At 45.8% G+C, this 26,946-nt stretch overlaps 1 protein-coding gene across 1 annotated transcript in view; it reads left to right on the top strand.

Annotated features, from left to right (window-relative positions):
- The first annotated feature begins 2,711 nt into the window (after positions 1-2,711).
- Positions 2,712-26,946, top strand: part of LOC141128116 (N-acyl-aromatic-L-amino acid amidohydrolase (carboxylate-forming)-like) — a 59,454-nt gene continuing 35,219 nt past the window's right edge. Inside the window, exons 1-2 of the mRNA XM_073615203.1 lie at positions 2,712-2,875; positions 19,329-19,568. Of these exons, the coding sequence (XP_073471304.1) occupies positions 19,336-19,568 (233 nt within the window). The 5' untranslated portion in view covers positions 2,712-2,875; positions 19,329-19,335. The remainder of the gene's footprint in view (positions 2,876-19,328; positions 19,569-26,946) is intronic.

Raw genomic sequence — 26,946 nt, 5'->3', positions numbered from 1 at the left:
TAACTGCGGTAGCTGGTCAGGTAGCAGTTTATAGCTCTGTCTTCTCTAGCTGTCTCTTCCCGCTGTGTTCTCCTTCCCGTCGTCTCTTCCCATCATCAACATGGGGGCAAGGTGCACAAAGAACCCCCCCCCCCCCATGTTGAGGGCATGCGGCCTGGTATGGTTCAGGTTTTTGCTTTCTGCAAAACCCGCTGACAGCTGATGACTTATTGGTTGCTAAGGACACGACGGCCGGCTTCCCAGCCCTCTCCTTAGCACCCAGCTATATACAGTGTGTTTAAAGAGAACGAAAAGACTAGACTAGACTAAAAGTGACCCCCTTCCCTGAAACAGCCTACAGTAAAGTCTGGCAGGTGAACTGGTTGGATGAAGTTGCCTTGTTAGTCATTCTTTTAGTGCTATAAAGTTTAAAGTGGGATCAACTGTACATATTGGTGATTTAGTCTGGTTTGGATTGGAAAAGTACTAGCATGCATTTCTTTTCTTCTTCTTTTTTTTTTTTTTTAACAGAAAAGTTTTTATTTATATAAGAAACATGAGGACAGCTTAAGCATACATTAATGAGGCAAGTAAGACAGTAACAAGATATAAGCGTATACAGGTAATGGTGTAATGCTGGACATAAAGAGGACAATTGTGTGTCGTTGGGGTGGAACAAGTTCTAACTCTGAAATAGACGGTAAATTCTAAAGTGGAGATCTAATCCAAGAGGGAGAGAAGGAGGCTTTGCAGGGATCAGAGAGGTGCCAAGACCTCTCCTGGTTTATCGGGCGTCAACAGATGGGCCCTCCACCCCCAGGGATCAGAGTCCAGGTGATGTTGTAGAAGAGGGCAGGAGGAGGGGCGGGGGGGGTGGAGAAGAGAGGGGAAGGGGTTGAGTTGGAAGGAAATATGTTGCTGTCTTGCATCAAAGGAGTGATTACATTTGGCAAGGGTCTATGCAAAGGAATCCCATTCAGTGTGACCTGTACCAGTGAGAGGGATGCGGAACACAAGTTATTCCCGAGATGGAGCGCTATCGGTCTCTCCATCATTGACCTCAGGGACTATAGGCTGAGCGACCTGGCCCTCACCCATGGATCCCACACCTTATCAAATTTTTGAGGGCATTTGCGACTCATGTATGTAAGCTTATATAGGGGTAACACAGAGTCTACTAGTGTATACCATTGGGCTGCTGTAGGGGGAGATAACAATTTCCAGTCCTGGAGGAGTACCTTCCTGGCATAAAAACACAGATAAAATAGTAGTAGTCTGGTATGTGTAGAGTGTGTCACCGATTCAGTTATGCTAAGAAGTATCTTTGGATCCACTGATACTGAGAGGCCGGTAGCAGCATTGATATCTGAGACCACCTGTTGGCAGAAGGCCTGAATGATTGGGCAGTCCCAAATGACATGATAGTATGTCCAAATCACCTGTTGACACTTAGGGCACATCTCAGATTGTGTAGAGTATATTCTGGCTAGCTTCTGGGGAGCATAGTAAGCTCTATGTATGAATTTTAGTTGTATAAAGCGGTCTCTGGCTGAAATCACTGTTGCAATATTTTGTTGTGGGGCCAGGTCCCAATCTTCTTCTGACAGGGAAGGGATGTCTGTCTTCCATATGTGGAACAGAGGAGACGGTCCCTCGGACTCCCCTCATGTAAGACATAGGTACAGAGAGGACAGGATTCTATCTATGCCCCTGGAGGTGAAAAATCTCTCTATAACATGTGGCATTACAGAGAATGGAGCGGGAAATTGCGCCTGTGAAGCATGCTTCAACTGTAAGGCTCGATTCACACTAGGGGCAGCACGACTTGCAGGTCGCCTCACCGAGGCGACCTGCACACGACATTCACGGCGACTTGCAAAACGACTTCTGTATAGAAGTCTATGCAAGTCGCCTCAAGTCACCCCAAAAGAAGTACAGGAACCTTTTTCTAAGTCGGAGCGACTTGCGTCGCTCCTATTAGAATGGTTCCATTGTACAGAACGGGAGGCGAATTGTCAGGCGACTAGGTCGCCTGACAAGTCGCCCCTGTGTGAACCGGCTCTACGTAACGAAATAGCCTCCATGAGGGAAGCTGAAATGTCTCCCTCAGTTACGGGAAGGGGAGTAGCACCCCATTGGGCATAATCTGTTGCAACTTCACCACCCCAGATCTAGCCCAGAGACTGGGATCCGGGATGGATCTAAAGTGTGAAAGTTTGGGGTTGCCTCGTAGTGGGGTGAAATAGTGCTGTCAGCCTTAACTGCAGCAGTAACATTTTCCCAAACCTGAACCGTGGTCCGCATCAGGGTCATTGCTTGTGGACAGGCCTTCACCTATGCATTGCTTTTTACAATGTTTTGTGAGCAGCTTTAACTGGAAGAACCATTTTTTCTACTCACCTGGGGACTGAAGTAGCATTTTCCGAGACAAAACACTAGTATATATACATTGTACATCAGGAAGGCTGCTTTAAAATGTTTCATCTTTACATTTAGTGGTTTAAACAATTCCTTATTTTAAAATAAAGTGCTTGTTTTTTAGACACTTAGAATTAATGTTACTGGTATAAGGCCATAGCTGATCATTGATGAGTTTTCGCATTCACATACTAACCTGCTGGCAGCAGGCTGCACTTGGAGGAACTCATTACTCTTCTTGCAGTAAGTGTATATGCATTACATAAACTGCAGCACTGATTCAGCATGTTTCAGCTTATATGAAATGTGGCCAAGGTTTAAAGGGGTGGGATGAGGACGGCTAAAGCAGGAAGCTGTGTTCTTGAGCTAATGAGCTGTGTTGCTTCATAAAGACGGAAAGACTTACTAGCTCTAAAAAAAAAAAGCAAAGAAAATGCCGGCTGAATTGTAATCTTTGTGAGGACCTGTAAAGTATTAGGTAAGTGAAATACATACTATAGGATCACGCTAAAATACTTTGTCAATGCAACATTGCAAAATCATTTGTGGCTGCAAATGAAACTGCCTGCGAGGTTTACAGCCTAAAGCACATTGGCTCAAAGGTTATATTGCTAAGGAGCTGTGTAAACCACAAATAATGTACATTTGTACCCTGGCATAAGTATATAGTTGATTTTTTTTGGGCTTGACAATTTTGCAATGATTACAATAAGCAAATGTAACTTTTAGAAAATAACATTTAAGTAGTTTACACACAGGCTTGTTATAGAGGTAAATGCAGGTGTGTTTTAGTATGTGTAGCAGCTTCAATGTACAGTGTCTTGCAAAAGTATTCACCCCCTTGGCTTTTTACCTATTTTGTTACATTACAGACTTTAGTTCAATGTTTTGTTTTTTTTTTTTTTATCTGAATTATATGTGATGGATCAGAACACAAGTTGGTAAAGTAAAATTAGAAAAATATATACATCAAATTATTTTTCAGAAGTAAAAAGCTGATAATTGGCGTGTGCTTATGTATTCACCCCCTTTGTTAGGAAGCTCTGGTGCAACCAATTAGAAGTCACATAATTAGTGAAGTGATGTCCACCTGTGTGCAATCTAAGTGTCACATGATCTGTCATTACATATGCACACCTTTTTGAAAGGCCCCAGAGGCTGTAACACCTAAGCAAGAGGCACCACCAACCAAACACTGCCATGAAGACCAAGGAACTCTCCAAACAAGTAAGGGACAATGTTGTTGAGAAGTACAAGTGGGGGGTTAGGTTATTAAAAAAAAAAAAAAAAAATCCAAACCTTTGATGATCCCTAGGAGCACCATCAAATCTATCATAACCAAATGGAAAGAACATGACACAAACCTGCCAAGAGACGGCCACACACCAAAACTCAGACTGGGCAAGGAGGGCATTAATCAGAGAGGCAGCACAGAAACCTAAGGTAACCCTGGAGGAGCTGCAGAGTTCCACAGAAGAGACTGGAGTATCTGTACATAGGACGACAATAAGTCATGCGCTCCATAGAGTTGGGCTTTATGGCCAGTAGAAAGCCATTAAAAAAAACCTGCAAAAAACAAAATGGCACATTTTGAGTTTGCGAAAAGGTGTGTGGAAGACTCCCAAAATGTATGGAGGGAGGCTAAAATTGAACTTTTTGGCCATCAAAGAAAGGTGCAAACCCAACACATCACATTATCCAAAGAACACTATCCCCATAGTGAAACGCGGTGGCAGCATCATGCTGTGGGGATGTTTTTCAGCAGTCGGGACTGGGAAACTGGTCAGAGTTGAGGGCAGTGGCGTCGCTAGGGGGTGGCTATTGGGGCTATAGCCCTGAATCTGGGCCCATAGCCCAGAATCTCTTGCCGCAGGGTCCCTGCCTAACCAGCAGGCTGCGGTTGCAGGGGGCAAATGGGCTGCATGAGAGAGGCGGATGAGAGGAGAGAAGCGAGCAGGCGGACGAGTAGAGATGACATCATCTCTCTCCGCCCACTCCACATCACCGCTCTTCCGCCCTCACAGCCGGGCCTCTTTAATGTAGGAGCGAGGTGCGACAGGGAGCAGAGAGATGACATCATCTCTCACTGCCCGCCACACATCAGTGCTCTTTTGTCCTCACAGCGCGGGCCTCTTCAATGTCGGAGGTGCGGCGGGGAGCAGCAAGATGACATCAACTCTCACTGCCCGCCCCGCATCACCGCTTTCCTGCCCTCACTAAATGGACCAGTGCTGCCAGCCTGCCACCAATGCAGTGACAATAAACATTTGGTGGCACTGGCTGGAATGGCAAGTGATAATCCACATCTGGTGGCAGGTGACGTGGCAAGTGACAAGCCGCATCAGGTGGCAGGTAACGTGGCAAGTGAAAATCCACATCAGGTGGCAGGTGACATGGCAAGTGACATTCTGCAAATGGTGGCAGATGACCTGGCAATCTGCAAATAGTGTCAGGTGATGTGGCAAGTGACAATCCACATCTGGTGACAGTGGCAAGTGACAATCCACATCTGGTGGCAAGTAACAAGCTGCATCTGGTGGCAGGAGATGTGGCAAGTGACATGCCCAGGGCTCCCACTGATTCTGCATTATGGTGAATTGAACCACTTCATTCTAAATTAGAAGGCAACAATATAAAAAACAGTGCGCTTCAATCACCCTGACACCATATCAACCATGGTGCCATGATGATTTGAGCACCAACACCAGCCAGTGGCCGCGAACAATTGCTTACCACCGGCATGACCCCAAACACACTGCTAAAGCAACACTTGAGTGGTTTAAGGGGAAACATGTAAATGTGTTGAAATGGCCTAGTCAAAGCCCAGACCTCAATCCAATAGAAAATCTGTGGTCAGAATTAAAGATTGCTGTTCACAAGTGCAAACCATCCAACTTGAAGGAGCTGGAGCAGTTTTGCAAGGAGGAATGGGCAAAAATCCCAATGGTAAGACGTGGCAAGCTCATAGAGACTTATCCAAAGCGACTTGGAGCTGTGATAGCCGCAAAAGGTGGCTCTACAAAGTAATAACTTTAGGGGGGGTGAATAGTTATGCACATTGACTTTTTCTGTTATTTTGTCCTATTTGTTGTTTGCTTCACAATAAAAAAAAAAAAAAAGTTGTGGGCATGTTCTGCAAAATTAAATCAAGAAGGGGAGAGAGCAAGGAGGTGGGACTTTAAATGATCATTACAGGGATGGAAATGTGTGACCTTAATAGGCCACAATTTCAATTAAAGTCCCAAGGGATGGAAGAACTGACCTTACCAGGTCATGCCTTCATTTAAAGTCCCTAAAACCAGTTCCATTATCAATACTGCAAAATTAAATGATGCAAATCCTCAAACAATCCATGTTAATTCCAGGTTGTGAGGCAACAAAACACGAAAAATGCCAAGGGGGGTGAATACTTTTGCAAGGCACTGTACTTATCCCTGCTCAGCACTGCAGGAGCTTCTATTTATATGAAGGCACACATTTCCCTGTGCGTGCAACCTGCATTTACAGCTAAGGATAATGCAGTGTTATGTATATGAAGCAGGGGGTTTGGGACGGTCCATAATGTCCTGGACTCACAGTGGGGATCCTTTCACACCATAACCGTACAAACAAATGGCAACCACCCCGACCTATAACTAGCATGGAGCACATGGAAGAGCGACGTATGTCAAAAAACAAACAAATTCCCAGCTCACTTGCCAGCCTGCAACCAATTGAATTGACACTGTCTAACAGTTCGTTTTAAAAACGGGGTTTAGTTTGCACACTGTTGCATATATATGTAAGCTGCAGCGGCCACATCACTCCAGTGTATTGCAGTCCTAAATCTATAATTTTGAGAGGCTCCAAAGTTGGAGTATATATATATATATATATATATATATATATATATATATATATATATATATATATATATATATATATATATAATATTGGATAGATTAAGGGCAGGGATGCCTGGAGGGAGTCCACCCCTCCTTAAAGGTATAGGGAGGAACTGGGCACCATACCACACCATAGTGCACATATAAACTCACTGAAACACATAAAAACTGAATGTACCTTGATGCACATTTAAGATGCACTATTGTGCTTATTGCATTATATTACGTTTGTATACACTGCATTTTCTTGTTAACCATTGTGAAGTGACAGGTTCCTGCAAATCACTGCACCGCATATGTATAGAACATTGAGGTGTGAATGAGGCACAAAGAAAACCATTTTTTTTATATGCCTTCTCAGTGACCTGTGTTGATCCAGTGCAGAAAAACTCAGGTCACTGCACATGAATGAGCCCTAAGTGGTTTAAAGGTGAGCATCATTCATCCTATAAGAGGACCAGTGCTAGACCTGTGAGGACAGCACTGGAGAGAAGTATTCCGGTGAGAGCTTGTAGGTGTGGCTCAGGCTCACTGCCCACAGGGGAAGGAAACTCGCACGAAGATTAATGTCGAGCAAGGACAGTGAACCCTGCAGAAATGGCCAGGCCAGACCAGACCAGAACACTTACAATGAACTAGACAGAGTGTACTAGAGACAGCTGACAGCATCTGACATGGGAGGTGGCTGGAAGGGAGACCGAAAACTGGGCCCAACACAGGATTGACTTCTGTCCCCCTCCACAGAAACCTGACCCTGTGCTACTCCGACTGTCCCTAACTAGCGGGAGATCTGTCCCTAACCTGCCCACACGCTCAATCTGTCCCAACCACAAGGGGACAGTGCTTTTTATAAGCAATGCCCACCTTAAAGATGGCTACCAGGTCAATCGGGGCAGCAACATCCAATTGGAAAGCTACTTCCCTGAAGAGACCTCCAGAGGCCTCAGAGGAACCTGGTTCAGGCTTGTCCTCTGCACGGCACCTGCCACATAGCACCACCCTTGCAGGGAGGCTGCACTGCACCTGCCTACAAGCTGGACAATTTATTTTTTAACAGGTGTTAAGCTCAAAAACCAAGAACAGAAAAGTTAAATATTGCAACTTACGATTCCTTAGATGTGGTGGGTTTTTTTTGGAAATGGACATTGAAAACAAAAGAACTATTAGCCAGCAGAAATAACTTCACCCACAAACTTTTTTTTGCTTGTGTCCTCCAGACATGTTTTCTTCTGCTCTTCTGTTCTCTGAAACCCTTCCATTGACATGCTACAGTACTCTGATTAAGTCAGGTGCCCTCAGCAGTTCAGATGTGGTTTTTACACCCTCTCTGAAGGGAACATTAATCTGATCAATTTCAGATTTATTTCAGCGATTATTACTCCCAATTCAGAGAAGTTGTTTTATCCTCGATTACAGTGATTTTCGTTAATTATTCCTTATTGCAGCAATGGCTACAGATTTCCATTTCAGCTGTGATGGTCTGTTTAAAGGCATTCAAAATTAGATCATGCGTGTCTTTTGTGTCAGTTGCACATGTGTAGACACCATTGTTTTTAAGGTGCTTGGCTGATGAATTATTGTATATTATTCTGCATGATCCTTGAGGGACAATATCTCTTTGGATCATTTCTAGATATTTAACTAGGATGCTACTAGTGGTAAAAGCACTTTTTTCCCAGGGGAAGTTGCTTATAATGTAGACTATGACAGTCACCGATTTAGGGATATGCTACGGGTTTAGGTCGGCCATGACTTCCACCCATATGCCTGTATTTCTGTAAACAGACAAACAACTTGGCCAGTTTGCCGGCCCGAAAATCTGGCTGATGCAGCTGGACTTCATTAAACTAAAACTTGTAAAACAACCCGTTCAGTTTAAAATAGAAATGAAAGGCAAAACATTTTTGTATAGATAAAAAAATAAATTATAAATATCTCCCCCCCCCTTTTATAAGTGATCACATCCCCTCTGTTCTCAGCTGCATAAGAGCTAGGGGGGAGTAAAGCAGCAGCACACTGAGCTTCCCAGTGAATGGCTGTGCAGCGGTGGCTTGTCAGGACACGTCTGATCACTGGAGGAGTTTTCAGCACAGCTAGAGAACTGACCACAATGTGCTCTCCTGCTTAGCGTAGTCAGGTTTTAATAGGAAATCAGAGGGACTGACAGTTACACCAGGGATTTCACTAATTGCCACTAATTAACAGATTCTCATTGGCTTGCTTCAAACAAACCGGCAGAGATCCAGGGTGACATTATTGACCAAGTATAGTCCCCATTAAAATACAGGGCCTCCCAGATATTTGTCACTCCCCCCCAACATGAATAAATAACCACTTCCAGATCGGGCCTTTTCTGGCACCTTTTGTAACAATCAATTTTTTGGTAGAAAATTACTTAGAACGCTCAAACATTATATACAGTCAGGTCCATAAATATTGGGACATCGACACAATTCTAATCTTTTTGGCTCTATACACCACCACAGTGAATTTGAAATGAAACGAACAAGAGGTGCTTTAACTGCAGACTTGCAGCTTTAATTTGAGGGTATTTACATCCAAATCGGGTGAACGGTGTAGGAATTACAACAGTTTGTATATGTGCCTCCCACTTTTTAAGGGACCAAAATTAATGGGACAGATTAACAATCATCCATCAAACTTTCACTTTTTAATACTTTGTTGCAAATCCTTTGCAGTCAATTACAGCCTGAAGTCTGGAACGCATAGACATCATCAAACGCTGGGTTTCATCCCTGGTGATGCTCTGCCAGGCCTCTACTGCAACTGTCTTCAGTTCCTGCTTGTTTTTGGGGCATTTTCCCTTCAATTTTATCTTCAGCAAGTGAAATGCATGCTCAATCGGATTCAGGTCAGGTGATTGACTTGGCCATTGCATAACATTCCACTTCTTTCCCTTACAAAACTCTTTCACTTAAACTCTTTGGCTGCTTTCGCAGTATGCTTCGGGTTATTGTCCATCTGCACTGTGAAGCGCCGTCCAATGAGTTCTGAAGCATTTTGCTGAATATGAGCAGATAATGCCCGAAACATTCAGAATTCATCCTGCTACTTTTGTCAGCAGTCACATCATCAATAAATACAAGAGAACCAGTTCCATTGGCAGCCATACATGCATGCCCACGCCATGACACTCTTTGGTATGCTTTGGATCAGGAGCAGCTCCTTTCCTTCTCCATACTCTTCTCTTCCCATCACTCTGGTACAAGTTGATCTTGGTTTCATCTGTCCATAGGATGTTGTTCCAGAACTGTGAAGGCTTTTTTAGATGTTGTTTGGCAAACTCTAATCTGGCCTTCCTGTTTTTGAGGCTCACCAATGGTTTACATCTTGTGGTGAACCCTCTGTATTCACTCTGGTGAAGTCTTCTCTTGATTGTTGACTTTGACACACATACACCTACCTCATGGAGAGTGTTCTTGATCTGGCCAACTGTTGTGAAGGGTGATTTCTTCTCCAGGGAAATAATTCTTCGTCCACCACAGTTGTTTTCCATGGTCTTCCGGGTCTTTTGGTGTTGCTGACTTCACCGGTGCATTCTTTCTTTTTAAGGATGTTCCAAACAGTTGATTTGGCCACACCTAATGTTTTTGCTATCTCTCTGATGGGTTTGTTTTGTTTTTTTTAAGCCTAATGATGGCTTGCTTCACTGATAGTGACAGTTCTTTTGGATCTCATATTGAGAGTTGACAGCAACAGATTCCAAATGCAAATAGCACACTTGAAATGAACTCTGGACCTTTTATCTGCTCCTTGTAAATGGGATCATGAGGGAATAATACACACTTGGCCATGGAACAGCTGAGCAGCCAATTGTCCCATTACTTTTGGTCCCTTAAAAAGTGGGAAGCACATATACAAACTGTTGTAATTCCTACACCGTTCACCTGATTTGGATGTAAATACCCTCAAATTAAAGCTGAAAGTCTGCAATTAAAGCACATCTTGTTCGTTTCATTTCAAATCCATTGTGGTGGTGTATAGAACCAAAAAGATTAGAATTGTGTCGATGTCCCAATATTTATGGACTTGACTGTATATTTTTTTAAAGCAGAGGCCCTAGATAATAAATTGCAAAAAATATTTCACTTTTTTTTTTTTCACTTTTTTTTTTTTACACTTTTTAGAATTTTAATGCATAAAAACAGAATACATAACCCAATTTTTTATAAAATATAAAAGATAATGTTACGCTGAGTAAATAGATACCAAACATGTCAGCTTTAAAATTGTGCACGCCTGTGCAACGGCGACAAACCACATACATTTTACTATCCATGGGCAACTCTTTAAAAGCCTTTACAGGTTACCACTTTAGATTTACAGAGGAGGTCTAGTGCTAGAATTACAGTCCATGATCTGACATTTGCGGTGATACCTCACATGTATGGGACGATCTCTGCGTGCATATGGGACCGGTGTTCATGTTCTCCTTTGTGTGCAGGGACGAGGGGCGCTTTCACTTTTTTTTAAATTGTTATTCATTTAGTTTATTTTTTAATTTTTTACACTGTTATAAGGAATACAAACATCCTTTTGACAGCAATAGGCTTGTGACAAGTACTCTTTATGGAAAGACCTGGAGTCTATAACTCCCCAAACCCTCCTCTGCTTAAAAGCATTCAAAACACCAAGATTGATGTTTTTCAGTACTTCTGATATTTTTTTTTTTTTTAAATGGCGGTGTTGACTTCCAGGTAAACTGGATGTGATGTCATTGTTTTTAGGTTATTATAGCAAACAGCTGATCAGAGCCGATCCCGGCTTTGTTTGGCTGTCCCGGTGGGATGGGAAAGCCTGATCAAGCTGCGAAAGGAAGCAGGAGGGATTGCTTTTACAAGAGAGATGACCGTCGGTTCTAAAAAAACAGTACTGGGGTGATGCCTGCAGCTGCTGGCATCATCTCGATATAACCACCAAAATTCCAGAGACGTATGGGTATGTCGCTGGTTGGAAAGTGGATAAAGGAGACCCGAGTACCCCTTGTTACTCATTCACCAAAAAAATGCAAATGGTAAAAAAAAAGACACGTTTATTAAAACACTGATTCTCATTGCTAAATAACAGCTTGTCAGCATCTGAGGTAATGTACACGGAGCAGCTGGGGATCTTGGGGGAGGCCATTGGCCAAATGTGTCCGTAACCATATTTAGCCAATGTCACCCAGGATCCCCCCCGGCCCCTTTGTTTGCAAATAGATTGAAACAGGTTGAGAACTATCATTTAGCAGTTTTATTTATTTTTTTGCTAAATGTCCCTTTTGCAGGAGTACATCCTATTGGTGCACAACTTCATGCACAGGTTTAAAGTAGTTGTAAACCCCATAGATTAAAAATTAACTAAGCACATCCTTCTATAGTGTTTACTACCCTGAATCCAAAGTGTGATTCTTCCCTGACCACTCTGCTATCTGCATGTGTTGCTGAAAAGCGGACACAACAGCCTCCCAGGAGACGTCCACCCTCCTCCAGCACACAGCAGGTGATTCATAATTCATATCCCTAGCTCTGTATGTTTACAGGGGGTGTGTCCCTTCACTCCACTCAGCTATCAGATATCAGGGTACTCAAACTCTGCAGTGTATGTGACATCACATCCCCACCCCATGCTTTCTAATGCTGAGAGATGCTGTGTAAAATGTGTGTTTTAGAAGGCTGTAGAGAAGAGAGGGCTGCAACAGGTACAACCTATGTAGGAGGATTTGTTTCACCTCTGTGTATCACCTCAGGCTATTCAATTCCCTGGGTATATGTAGGGGGTTTACAACAACTTTAAGCCACCCCAGGCATGCTATTTAAAGTTTTCTGTATCCTTTAAATGCTCGCTCCCACTAAACAGTATTTTTCTCGAATCGTCTTCCAGGGCAGCATCTGAGAGAGAGGCTCCTCCTCCCTAAAACAGGAAACACATTAGTCCACCATTATAAATTTCACAGTCTTACCTGCGTGTCTCAGTTGTTTGTGTTTCCTCTGGACCCACAGGAGCTGCAAGAAACGTTTGTTATTTTTACTTCTGTCTCTGTGCTTATTGCAGGAGACCCCCTGCCAGCATCCCATACAGCCCGACGGGCCTTGGGAGGGCGAGCAGGAGGAGCACTATTGCTCTGCCTGAGATTTTACCCCTACTGAGGTGCAATCGTCCCCACAGGCTGCAAGAAGGCACTGTCATCTCCCCCATGCCGCTGCACTAGGGCCTGCCGCACTTTTTTTTTTTGTCAAGTCTGGGAATCTCCTCCAGCCTCTAAGTGTAGGGAGGGGGATGGTACCTTACCCCCCCGCCACAGTCCGCCGCCGCGCCAGTCGGGTAGGTCATCTTTACTTTCATTTTTTCTTCCCCTTTTGGGTGTGTCCGCGCCCGCCCGCTTTCCGCTGTACTCGCCGCAGATGGCGTCCTCAGCACACCTCAGCCTCTCCTCATGAAGGCTCTGCGGGGTGTACCAAGATGGCGCCGAGTGATGCATTTCCGGTTCCGGGTGGTGGCCATTTTCCCGAAGCCTATCTCTGGGAAGATGCAGAGCGGGACACTTGGGACTTCCGGGGGCGGGAATTTAAAAAAAAAATGTATATGTATTTAAAAAGAAAAAAAAAATGTTATAATATTATTTACATTCAGAGTGTCTCCCCCCCCCTATTAGTCTTGTACACCTGGGAAGGAGAATAGCAACGGCATGTGCAGGTATATCCACCAACCTGCATGGGGTCAGTTAGGGGCGGGGCCGGAGCTTAAGCAGGAAGCCGTTAAAAAGGCATTTCTGTCTTAACCTTACTATAAAACTGCCTACTTACAGGCAGTTTTTGACTGCCTACCTCACGCATACCTTTTTTACTATGCTTGATTTTAGGCAAAGCCCCCGGAGGAAATGAAAGCGAAAGGCAAAACATGTGCTTCATGCAGCCACCGGCTTTCCCCGAATAGAAAAAACCCCTATGTCAGAAATGTATAGACAAAATGGTGGCCAAAGAATCGCAGGGGTATTTGAAAGATCTGCTCAACTCTTTCAAGAAAGAAATTCAGAGCACCATGGCGCCACTACGCTCAGTTATTTAAAAATTGGAAGCACCATCAAGTATCGGTCAGACCAATATCCCATCTACCAGTGGAACATGCGTTCCTGCAGGTAACAGGGAACAGGCAGAGCAAGAAGAGGATTCAGATGAATCTGAACAATCTGAATCAGAGGATAGAATTTGCTCAGACTCTGATGAGGAAGATGACACTGCAGAGGGCAACCTATTTACCTCAGAGGATACGGATAGTCTTCTTAAAGCCATAGCTGACACGCTAGGCATCAAAGAACGCTAGGCATCAAAGAACATAAAATCGCTCACAATACATGACAAGATGTACAAAGGGCTACAACCCAGAAAACCCAGAACATTCCCTGTACACCAAACCCTCAAAGACCTAGTCAAAAAAGAATGGGAAGACCCAGAGAAAAAACTTACCAGCCACAGTCAAACGCAGATACCTGTTTGCAGAGACAGGCACCAAAACCTGGGCTGGATGCCTCTCTGGCAAAAGTCACAAATAAATCTGACTTTGCCTTTGACGACGCAGGTACCCTAAGCAACCCCCTGGATAAAAAAATAATAGAAGCCCTCCTAAAGAGGGCCTGGGAAGCAGGGGCCGCAAACCTGAATCCGGCAATAGCTTCCACCTGCACAGCCCAGACTTTACTAATCTGGTTAACCCAGCTTCAAGAACTGCTGGAGAATGACACACCCAGGGAAGAATTAATAAAAACCATCCCTACACTAACCAGAGCGGCAGCTTTTCTAGCTGATGCCTCAGCTGAAACTGTCAGGATATCTTCAAGGGCCACAGCACTACTCAACTCAGCCCGAAGAGCCCTGTGGTTGAAGTCTTGGGGAGGGGACATCTCTTCCAAGAACAGATTATGCGGGATTCCATTCACTGGAGACCTACTTTTCGGGCCTGAACTAGAAACAGTCCTAGACAGGACCGCAGCAAAGAATAAGGGTTTTCCCCAAACCAAAAAGAAGCAAGGGAAGGCGCCCTTTCGGCAATTCAAAAAATTCAACAAGCCAGGGGCAAAAAAGCGCTGGGGACAGCAAAACAAAAAAGCAAGGGTGAATTCATCCTCAAGCCTCCTAACCAAAAGAACAAAAAACAATGACTGTCAGCAGGTGGGGGGCAGACTTGCGGCCTTTTCCCGCCAATGGGAGAAGGCAACAAAAAACAAGTTCATCTTGCGCACCATAGCGGACGGCTACGCAATAGAATTCTCCACCCGCCCCCCAACCAAGTACCTAGCAATCATGCTGCCAATGGACAACGATCGAGTAAAGGCCTTTTTAGAATCCCTGCAGAACCTACTGGATCAGAAGGTGATATGCCATGTACCTCAAGAAGAGGTACAAAGAGGCTTCTACTCCCATATCTTCGCAAAAAGGAAAACGTCAGGCAAGCTAAGACTTATACTGAACCTCAAACCACTCAACCGAGGGATAAAATACAAGAAATTCAGAATGAAGTCTATTTACTCGATCAGGAACATCCTACCACAGGAGACATTCTTGGCGACACTAGACCTCTACAGGATGCCTACCTACATGTCCCCATAAGGGAAGATCATCAAAAATTCCTGAAGTTCGCAATACAAGGGCCAGCAACTACTTTACACCTAAAATACGCAGCTCTCCCTTGTGGCATCTCTTCGGCACCAAGAATCTGCTCAAAGATAATGGTGGATGCATTAAAAGGTCTAAGACAGCAAGGTATTGGAATAATACCATACTTAGACGACCTACTTTTCTTTGTGGACTCGGCAGAAATCCTAGAGAACAATCTGAGCACAAGTATGTCCTACCTGCAAAACCTGGGATGGATAGTGAATGCAGAAAAATCTCAAATGACCCCAAGCCAGAGTGTGGTATATTTGGGATATGTGCTGGACCCCAGACTATCAAAAACTTTTCTAACAGAAGAAAAGAATGAAAAAATCACACAGGCAATAACCTCCCTTATAGGGACCAATACCATAACAATAAGACAAGGAATAACCATACTAGGACTGATGACGTCTTCCATTCCAGCCATCACCTGGGCACAGATTCACATGAGACCTCTACAGAACTACATTCTGTCTCAGTGGGATGGCAAGCACTTATCCCTAGACAAGTCCATTCCTGCCCCAACCACAGTCAAGCAAACACTCCAATGGTGGCTCAATCCACTTCGATACATCGAAGGGCGCAGATTGACTCAATCCGATCCAATCAGGATCACCACCGATGCCAGCGCCCTAGGCTGGGGGACCCACATGGAGGGGCTCTGCTCACAAGGGAAATGGACATCCAAATGGTCCCAAGCCTCCTCAAACTTGAGAGAGCTAAAAGCTGTGGCGGAAGCATTAAAAGCGTTCAAACCAGCATTACAGGGGAGAAACGTAAAGGTGCAATCAGACAACGCCACGACTGTGGCATATCTAAACAGGCAAGGTGGTACAAAGTCCCGAAACTTGATGAGGCTGACGGAGACAATCCTACTATGGGCAGAATCGAACATAAAGTCAATATCAGGCATTCATCTGAAAGGTACAGACAATACGCTGACAGACTTCCTGAGCCGGAAGACCATAAGACAGACAGAATGGTTACTGAACCGAACAACCTTCGCACAAATCACTCAAAAATGGGGCGTACCCGAGGTAGATCTATTTGCTTCCAAAGCAAATGCAAAATCACCAATATTCTTCTCCCTGGACCCCACAGATGGCAACAGTGGAGTAGATGCTTTCAACCAAAGCTGGGGATGGCAACTGTGTTATGCATTCCCTCCAACTGCCATAATTCCAAAGGTGATTAAAGAAATAAAGGCAGAGAAAACAACAGTGATACTAATAGCACCACACTGGCCCCAGAGAGCATGCTTCAGCCACTTGAAAAACCTCAGCATACAACCTCAGCTGACACTGACGGACCGGCCGGATCTCCTGTCACAGGGCCCAGTCAACCACCCGAATCACAGAATCCTGAAGCTTTCGGCTTGGTTACTGAAAGGGTAAGACTTCAGAACAAAGGGCTGTCAGACAAAGTGATCAATACCATCTTAAACAGCAGGAAGCCTATAACTAGGGCTATCTATGAGAAAGTAAGGAAAAAGTTTGTCTCCTGGAACAGAAACAAACCGATCTCCAACAGAGGGATAATCCCAACAATTTTGGATTCCCTACAAGATGGTGCAGACAAAAATATCTCTCCAGGCACATTGAAGGTACAAGTTGCAGCACTCTCCTCGGTCATGGACACCAGACTAAGCCCCGGTTCACACAGGGGCGGCACGACTTGCAGGTCGCCTCAGCGAGGCGACCTGCAAACGACTTCCGAGGCGACTTGCAAAACGACTTCTGCATAGAAGTCTATGCAAGTCGCCCCCAAAGTAGTACAGGAACCTTTTTCTAAGTCGGAGCGACTTGCGTCGCTCCTATTAGAACGGTTCCGTAGCACAGAACGTGAGGCGACTTGTCAGGCGACTAGGTCGCCTGACAAGTCGCCCCTGTGTGAACCGGCCCTAACAGAGGATCCGCTGATAAAGCGATTCCTAATATTGCTTAAAAGAGCTAGACCAGCCAAAATGTATAGAACTCCAACTTAGGACATGTCCACAGTACTTAAGGGCTTTCTTTCCCCTCCATTTGAACCGATGGAAAAAAGCTCAGACAAAAACCTCACTTTAAAGACTACACTCCTTCTGGCCCTGATATCCGCCAGAAGAGTGAGTGAAATCCAAGCTCTGTCTATAATGGAACCATACTACCTAATACATTTAGACAAAATAATTTCTACCCAAGGTCTCTTCAATGTTCCATAGAACCCAAAATATCATCATACCTTCACTTCCAAAAACTATGAATAGCAGAAAAGGAGACACTTACAACAAACTAGATGTAAGAAACACGCTCATAACATATCTCGAAAGAACAAAGGATTGGCGAAGAACTACCTCCCTTTGGGTCCTTTTATGCAGGAGTCAACAAAGGGAAACAGGCTTCCAAGAATACCATCAGCAGATGGATAAGAATGGCCATACAAACGACCTATGAGGCACAGGACCTCACTCCACCAAGCGGAATCAGAGCAGACGCAACCAGAGCCTGGGCAACCTCGGTCGCAGAGAAAGCAGGGGCAACTCCGGAGTAGATCTGCAGGGCAGCGACATGGTCGAGCTTCAGTACCTTCGCAAAGCACTACCGTATAAACCAGCTGTCTGACCAAGACCAGGCATTTGGTCGCAAGGTGCTCCAGTCTCTATCCCCACCCTAGTAAGTATTGCTTGATACATCCTCTCGGATGCTGCCCTGGAAGACGATTCGAAAAAACAGAGTTAGGTACCTGGTAACTCTTTTTCTAAGAAGTCTTCCAGGACAGCACTTGTTCCCCACCCTTGAAATGACAAATACCAGGTACAGCTGGGGAGCTTTTGAACTTATTGGGAATTCCTTTGATGGTTTAATACAACTGAGATACGCAGGTAAGACTGTGAAATTTATAATGGTGGACTAATGTGTTTCCTGTTTTAGGAAGGAGGAGCCTATCTCTCGGATGCTGCCCTGGAAGACTTCCTAGAAAAAGAGTTACCAGGTACCTAACTCTGTGTTTTTTTTTTTTTTTTTTTTTTTTTTTTTTTACATTTTGCATTCATACATGTCCCTTATGGAAGGGCCCAGTTACCCATGTGTTTTTTAACAAAAGCTTGAAAATTGGCCTTAAAGTCAAGGAAAAAATAACAACTTTCGGCTTCTATGGACTTCAGTGGGGTTCACTGCTATGTTCAGGGCTTTCTGATTTCCTACTGGGTTTGACAAACATTGTTTGTTCAGTTGACTCATCACTAATCCAATTCTCTGATTGTTAAGAAATGTTCCTTTTTGTTCACTCCCTCTGCATTCTCATTGTGATCCTCCTTGGCTGGTTCCCTGTCCACCTGCAGGCCTTGGTGCTTACTCTGGAAAAAAATTTCAAACCAGCTTTCCTCTGCATGAAGGTGTGCCCCCACTTTCCAGGGTCGAGGGAGTTTATTAACCTTTTATGGTTGCATGCACATATTGCAGCTTATGTTCAGGAAATGGGTTCCAAGGGCTACTGACTGGAGTTATGCTCCTGCCTTCTCAGTTCTTCCATCCTGTCTTTGTCAGCATACATTTTAGCAGATCTTATTTGGGCAATCTCTTTTCTAATCTATTTCTCATTCCAATATTAAAAAGGGGCAACCACCCCATATTAAATCTCAAAAGAGTGAATGTCCTCTTTTGAGTTCAAAAATTACTAAAGAGGATACACCAGGTCTGTCTTCGCCTCCCTGCGCCAGGGAGACTTTGTTTTTGTCGACATTAAGGACACATACCTACATGTCCTCATTTTTCCAGTGTATCAGCATTTCCTGTACTTTCCCTACATTGCCAATTGTGGCTCTACCCTTTTACCTCTCATTTGCACCTCTCCATCCCTAGTATTACCCCTACTGCACTCATGTGACATTCCCATTGAGGAATGCTTAGATGACCTCTTGTTAAAGGGACAGTTAGCATTAGATCTGTTGTACAATATGACTTTGTATGTCCACACAATACAACAGTTTGAATGGACCATGAACCTTCATAAATTGCCACTGGAACCGATTCATCATTTGTAGTATCTGGGTCGACCAGAAAAGTTGTGCCTGCTTTCATAAATATGACAGGTCTCTTGCTTTTCCAGTATATCTACTATAGTTTACAACATATTTTGTGATGATTTTCAGGTATGCTGTGAATCTTTTCAAGTTCTGATTATAGGCAATTATCTATAACTATTACATACAGGATTTTTTTTTTTTTAAATAATAGGCTTATTATGTAATATCCTAAATAATTTAGGAAATCTTAGTTCACTAGATCCATCCTAAAGCTGACCACATGTTATAATCCCATTAAATTCATTTACTTTTACAATGTTCTGTGTATAATGAAAGAAATTATCATGCATGCTGCATTATAACGTGCATTTTCATGTTTGTGAATTTCAGTGAAATCATGAGCTCATTTGTCCACAATGCACCTATTTCAAGAGTGGTGGTTTTTGGAGGTACTCATGGAAATGAGATGTCTGGAGTCACACTTGCTAAACACTGGCTAAAAGACCCTTCAGAGATACAGAGACAGACATTTACAGCGCAGTCCTGCATAGCCAATCCACTAGCTGTGGAGAAATGTGTCCGATACTTAGACCAAGACCTCAATCGCTGTTTTTCAAATGAAATACTAAGGTAATGTATTTCATTACCTTTTTTTTACATGAATAGGGTATTATTTACTGAACATTTCAGCTGTACTCCTGCTGGGTAATATAATGGCTGTAATCAGTTCCTGAGTTCTGTGAGTGAAATAATTTACTTAAGCGGAGTTCCACCCAAAATTGGAACTTCTGCTCATTTGTCTCCTCTTCCCCTCCGGTGCCACAATTGGCACCTTTTGGGGGTTTGGGGGGGGGGGGGGGACAGGATACGTGTCTTTGACAGGTATCCTGTTTCCACTTCTGGGAGTCCGGGCTGCGGCCCGTGACATCACCATGGGGCTCCCTCCTCCTCCCTGTCGCCGGGCCAGTAGCGGGGCCTCGCGCATGTGCAGTAAGGTTCCCAGCATGAAGCCGTAAGGCTACACTGCCAGGTAACCTTACACACAATGGCGGCGGCAGCACCCGACAGCTGATGGAAACATCAGCTGCATTGCCAACATCGCCGGACTCCAGCACTGGTAAGTGTCCTATTGTTAAAAGCCAGCAGCTGCAGTATGTGTAGCTGCTGGCTTTTAATTTTTTTTTTTTTTTTGGGTGGAACACCGCTTTAAATTGTAAAGTTTCTGTTAACTTTCACAATTTTGGAAGCATGAACTTGAGTCTATGTGTAAGGTGAAATCAAGATGCTTATTGGTATTTTTAAGGGTGAAATGTGCTTTATAAGGCTTCTGAACATTGCGGAAGCTCCATTTAACTATTCTGGACTTGTTCATAAAATGGCCTTGATTACCCATAATTTATTTTATTTTTTACAGAAAGAAAAAAAGAAACTACTCTATATACACCCTCTAATAAAGAAGAAAAGAATAGAATATTATTTTCAAAGCAAATTTCACCTAAACAGTTTAGTGATCGAAAATTAACAATTTAGCCCATTTACTCTGCTTCTCTCTGGTTATTAGTTAAATGATCTCACATTTTTGTAGTCATGATGCTCTAACTTGTTCCTGATCTACTAAAACATGTTTTGTCCTTGTCCCCATTAAGCAGATTACTCATCACTTCCAGAAGATTGGAGGAAATCTTCAAATACAGACATTTCACAGGCAGTAGGCAGCAAAAAAAAAAAAATCCTGTCCGAGGCTGTAATTGTTCCCTGCTCTATCCAAAACCAAAAAGTTTGAGCTGGAGTTGGATTTAAATAAAACCTAAAAATCCACATGTGTTTGATACTTGCAAAGGAGTAGCTTTTCTGAGTGGTCATGTATTTAATTGGGGCAGACTAATGAGCTGCTGCTCTACTATCCTATGGTACTGTGCACATGAGCAATTTGGTACTGTGCACATGAGCAATTTTATGACACTAACTTGCATTGAGATACAATATATTGCCAAAAGTATTGGGACTCCTGCCTTTACATGCACATGAACTTTAATGGTATCCCAGTCTTAGTCCATAGGGTTCAATATTGAGTTGGCCCACCCTTTGCAGCGGTCAGGCACTGATGTGGACGAGAAGGCCTGGCTTGCAGTCTCCGCTCTAATTCATCCCAAAGGTGTTCTATTGGGTTTAGGTCAGGACTCTTTGCAGGCCAGTCAAGTTCCTCCACCCAAAACTCGCTCATCCATATCTTTATGGACCTTGCTTTGTGCACTGGTGCACAGTCATGGTTGAACAGAAAGGGGCCATCCCCAAACTGTTCCCACAAAGTTGGGAGCATGAAATTGTCCAAAATGTCTTGGTATGCTGACGCCTTAAGAGCTCCCTTCAATGAAACGAAGGGGCCAAGCCCAACCCCTGAAAAAAACAACCCCACAACATAATCCCCCTCCACCAAATGATTTGGACCAGTGCACAAAGCAAGGTCCATAAAGACATGGATGAGCAAGTTTGGGGTGGGGTAACTTGAATGACCTGACCTCAACCCGATAGAACACCTTTGGGATAAATTAGAACGGAGACTGCGAGCCCGGCCTTTTCATCCAACATCAGTGCCTGACCTCACAAATTTACTTCGGGAAGAATGGTCAAACATTCCCAACGACACACTCCTAAACCTTGTGGACAGCCTTCCCAGAAGAGTTGAAGCTTATAAAGCTGCAAAGGGTGGGCCAACTCAATATTGAATCCTACGGACTAAGACTGGGATGCCATTCAAATTCATGTGCGTGGGGGGGCGTGTCCGGATGTAGAGAGAAGCAGACGTGTTTCAGAGGAGCTCTGCCGGTCCTAATTAAATCTGTAGGAATCCGGCCTCAAAACTCCCTGCTTTCTCTAAACAGGCACCATCAGCAGCAGAGCCAGGGATTATTGTGAAGACCGACCGCCTGATGGAGCTGCTACAGGCCCTCGGCTGGCTCCACATTCTAGAGGCGATCCGCCATCTTGCGGCCTACGCAGCCCTCGCGATCCCCGGCCTCGGGTGCCGCGATCGGCGGAAGGAGGGCCGCGATCAGCCAAGTAGTGAAGCCGTCCGGCTGTAGGACGGGGAGCGATCCGAAGGAGACAGGCGGAGACGTCAACGGCACATAGGAGGCCTCTGGCTGGCTCCACACCTCGGAGGGGATCCGCCATCTTGCGGCCTGCGGAGCCTCCGCGATCCCCGGCCTCAGGTGCCGCGGGGGAGACCAGTAGAGACACAAAATACCCTATAGAGAAGCTAGGCTGGCTCTACATATATGCCGTCGGCCGCCATCTTGAGGCCTTTAACTAAAGTATCTATCCCTGGGCTCAGGGGCCATAGTCTGCAGAGGGGGAGAGTCTAAGAAGGGACTACACCTGAAGATCATTGAAGGAGTCGCAGCGGAGGTCTACAACCTGCCTGCGGCCTAAAGCACAGCCTACTATATATGCAATAAGGTATTGGACTGTGGGGGGGTTGTATAGCTGCAGATTCACCGGCCTGAACCCCTGCTGTGTGCTGCCCAACACTATAGTTTATCCCATCCAGCAGTGGAGGGCACCTGGGCATGAGAAGAGGCAGGTCTAGCTCCGCGAAGACAGGTGGGCATACCCCTAAAGCTTCCTCACAGCGGAAGTCACAGGCCCCAGTGGACTTGACCAGATACACGAACATGGCGTCCCAGACGTCCCTGCGGATCCGGGTTCGGAGGAGGACCGCTTCCAGGCTCTTATGCTGGCCATTTCTGGCTGCCAGAACACCTTAACGGCCAAAATTGACACTCTGCAAATGGAATTTGGGCTCATGCACAGAGATATGGACAAGATGCGGGACCGCATGACTGAAGCAGAGCGACGTATCGGTGACTCGGAGGATGCCGTTCGAGACAACCGGACCTCTATCCATACCCTACAAGCCAAGGTTAAGTTCCTGGAATCGCGGGCAGAGGACAGTGAGAACCGTAGTCGCAGAAACAATTTGCGGCTGGTGGGCCTTCCGGAGGGCGCTGAAGGTCGGGATCCTATGGCTTTCACAGAGACCTTGCTCCGCACCCTACTCCCACAAGCCCCATTCTCCCCGCATTTCGTGGTAGAGCGAGCGCACAGGATGCCTCCTGTGCGGGGCCCACCTGGGGCCCCACCGCGTACCTTCATCTTTCGGTTGCTGAATTTTCGTGACAGAGACTTGGCTCTTCGGGAGGCCCGGAAGATTCCGGAGCTTTGCTTCGAAAACACCAAGATTATGATGTTCCCAGACTACTCTGTCGACACCCAGTGGCTCAGCAGAACCTTCGACCACGTCAAGGCACAGCTACGCCTGAAAGGGCTAAAGTATCACATGTTGTTCCCGGCTCGCCTTAGAGTGATTGATGGAGAATCCTCTAGATACTTCACCTCGCCGGAGGAGGCTTCCCGTTGGTTGGACACCCTACCCCAAGATCGAAGAGGACAAGAGTAGCCCGTACAGAAATGCTTGTGTAAATCTCCAGTGTTGTGCCCTAGTGCCATAGAAGTAACTTTCTTGGTAAATTATGCCGGTCACCTTAAACATTTACCTGGATAACGGTTTTTGTGCCTACCGTTGCTCACACAGCTTTATTGCCGCCCCTCTCCCCCCCTTTGTTATTGGTTCTGATTCACCGAAAGGTGCCTGTTGGGGAGGGAGGGGCTGGGGTGGTGGATGGCTCCCTTGCTGTTTTTCCCGCTTACTCCACCATGGTGCTCTACATGACGGCTTTATCCTCAATTATCTACATATAAGTGGACACTATGGCAGCACAGACACACCATATTCTGCTGCCTGAGGGGAACGGAGACCGATGGAGGAGAGCATTATTCCTGAAGGCCTCATTGAAAGGTCTATGAGGGTTTTAAGTTACAGGTCTGACCAAAAGTGTGTGCCCCTAGCTGAGGCTAGGTGTTTCTCTTTTCAAAATTTTTTATTATCACGTTTACTCTTCTAGTTTACCAGTTATTTGGATTCCTATTACACTTCTTTTATCCTTAGGATACGGACAGATATCTCTCTGGACTGCACCGAACTCTGACCGCCCCTGTGTTTGGTGTCGTTCTGGGGGTTGTCTCTCTGCCTTGTGAGAAACTTTCCTAGAACTTGATGGGTTCTGTTTTGGGTCTAGGCACGCCGAGTTCCACAACGGTTGTGCGGGGTGGGAGGGCCTTGGATTTTTTGTTTTTTTGTTTTATAGTGCTAATCTTTACTATATAAGACAGATGAGTAACAATGTATATTATGCAGGGGTGCTATGGATTTGGGCCCTGCCAATGCTCTGCCCGGATCCATGGCAGACCCATGGGCACAGTGTGTTGATGATTGTGCCGGCCTCCCAGGGTCCAGCTGACCGTAACTTAATCCTTGCATATTTATATCCTCCCATGCTATGGCCCCCCTGAGAATTCTTTCCTGGAATGTCCGGGGACTGGGCGATAAAATAAAGCGCTCCCTAGTGTTTGATTATAATAGGAAATACAACCCCCACATCCAGGGCCGTCTTTAACGCAGGGCAAAAGGGGCAGTTGCCCTGGGCCCTGTCATTGCTGTGGGGCCCAAAGCAGCTGCCACTTAAGCCCTGCGCTGCCCGCAGTTTTTGCGGAGTAGCGGGGGAGCCGATCCCCCCTGCTCTCCCAAGCGGCTAAATTAATTATACAGGAGAGCGGGACAGCTGCGGGCTTCATGTGTTTGAGCCCGCTCGTCCCGCTTCTCCCTCTGTCAGGAGCTGCGCACCAGAGTCAATGACAGAGCGAGAGCGGCACTCTGTGTTCCTCCCGCCCCCACTCCCGCCTGGCAGACCTGTGTAGCACACAGCCGAGTGAAGTTTTCTGGCTGTGTGCTGGGTCTGATAGGTGGAGACTGTGTTGCACCGCCGTGTGACCAGGTAAGAAAGAACAACGTGGAGAGAAGGGGCAGGGGATCCATATGTGCAGACTGCAGAGAATTGCTGGCACAGAGGTGGACATGGGGGGGGGGGGTACAGAAGTGAGGGGTGGACATGGGGGGTACATAGATGGTAATGGGGGGTACAGAGGTGGACATGGGGGGTACAGAGATGGAAGGGGTACAGAGATGGACATGGGGGGTACAGAGGTGGAAGGGGTACAGAGATGGACATGGGGGGTACAGAGGTGGAAGGGGTACAGAGGTGGACATGGGGGGGGTACAGAGATGGAAGGGGTACAGAGATGGACATGGGGAGTACAGAGGTGGAAGGGGTACAGAGATGGACATGGGGGGTACAGAGGTGGAAGGGGTACAGAGGTGGAAGGGGTACAGAGGTGGACATGGGGGGTACAGAGGTGAACACAGGTGGATGGGGGAACAGAGGTGGTGGGGGGGTACAGAGGTGGACATGAGGGGGTACAGAGGTGAACATAGGTGGACGGGGGTACTAAGATGGACATGGGGGGTACAGAGGTGGACATGGGGGGTACAGAGGTGGACATGGGGGGGATACAGAGATGAACCCAGAGGTGGACGGGAGTACAAAGGTGGACATGGGGATGTACAGAGGTGGACGGGGGGGGGGGGTACAGAGGTGGAAGGGGTACAGAGATGGACATGGGGGGTACAGAGGTGGAAGGGGTACAGAGGTGGACATGGGGGGGTACAGAGATGGAAGGGGTACAGAGGTGGAAGGGGTACAGAGATGGACATGGGGGGTACAGAGGTGGAAGGGGTACAGAGGTGGACATGGGGGGGGTACAGAGATGAACATGGGGGTACAGAGGTGGAAGGGGTACAAAGGTGAACATGGGGGGTACAGAGGTGAACACAGGTGGACGGGGGAACAGAGGTGGACATGAGGGGGTACAGAGGTGGACATGAGGGGGTACAGAGGTGACCAATAGATGGTAACTTTGCGGGAGGGAGGAGGATATGCAAGTACTGCCCCTTGTGCTGATTTTTTTCTGTGCCCTGCATGATACAAACACCTCAAAGTACACACCCCCAATCCCCGTGTGTCATCCTGGACTCCTATCTCCCCCTTCCCGCCATCATCTTGAACTCCCCCATCTCTCCCCCCCAATCATCCTGGACTCCCGTATCTCCCCCCCCCACCCATAATCCTGGACTTCTCTATCTCTTCCCCCCATCATTATTATTATTATTATTATACAGGATTTATATGGTGTCAACAGTTTGTGCAGCACTTTACAACATGAGGGCAGACAGTACAGTTACAATACAATACATAAGTTTACGTGTGTGTTTTGTTTTTTAGAATGTTGGGGTGGAGAGACAATTTGCATGGGAGGGGGGGGCCCAAGAATTTTTTTTGCCCAGGGCCCAATCAATAGTAAAGACGGCCCTGCCCACATCTGCATATTGCAAGAAACACACCTAGTGGGGAGTAAGATAATGAGTCTCAAACGCCCCTGGGTGGGGCGGCATATTCATGCCACCCACTCTGGCTACTCACGTGGAGTCAGTATTTTGACTCATAAGTCCCTTCAATTTGAGTTGCTGGATGTTAAGCTGGACCCTGGGGGTAGGTACGTACTACTTCATGCCATTATTGATACGGTTGAGATGATAGTGGTGGGCATCTACTTACCACCCCCGGCTGACATTTCCCTAATCCATAACCTTATCCCCCTTCTAGCTCAATATCCCACAGATAATGTCCTTCTGGCAGGGGATTTCAATATAGCGACAGATCCGTCCCAGGATAGACTCACACCCGACCCAGCCACAGACTCTTCCCTATCCAGATGGGCAGGCATATTTGGTTTTGAGGACGTGTGGAGATGGAAATACCCTAAGGAACGCTCATACACATGCTGCTCCCTTTCACACAATACGCTTTCCCGTATTGATCTCATCTATGCAAGTGGCAGCCTTTTGCCTAAGATTAGAGAGATCAAGATCCTCCCCAGAGGAATATCGGATCATTCACCGATGCTCTGTGTTACACAAGCGGCGACACCCCCTGCTGACAGAATCTGGCGTCTTTCTAGATTTTGGATAAACCACCCGACTATAGAGTTTGAG

Source organism: Aquarana catesbeiana, linkage group LG02, assembly GCF_042186555.1.
Source record: "Aquarana catesbeiana isolate 2022-GZ linkage group LG02, ASM4218655v1, whole genome shotgun sequence".
Lineage (NCBI taxonomy): Eukaryota > Metazoa > Chordata > Amphibia > Anura > Ranidae > Aquarana > Aquarana catesbeiana.
This window is presented reverse-complemented; position numbering and strand designations above follow the sequence as displayed.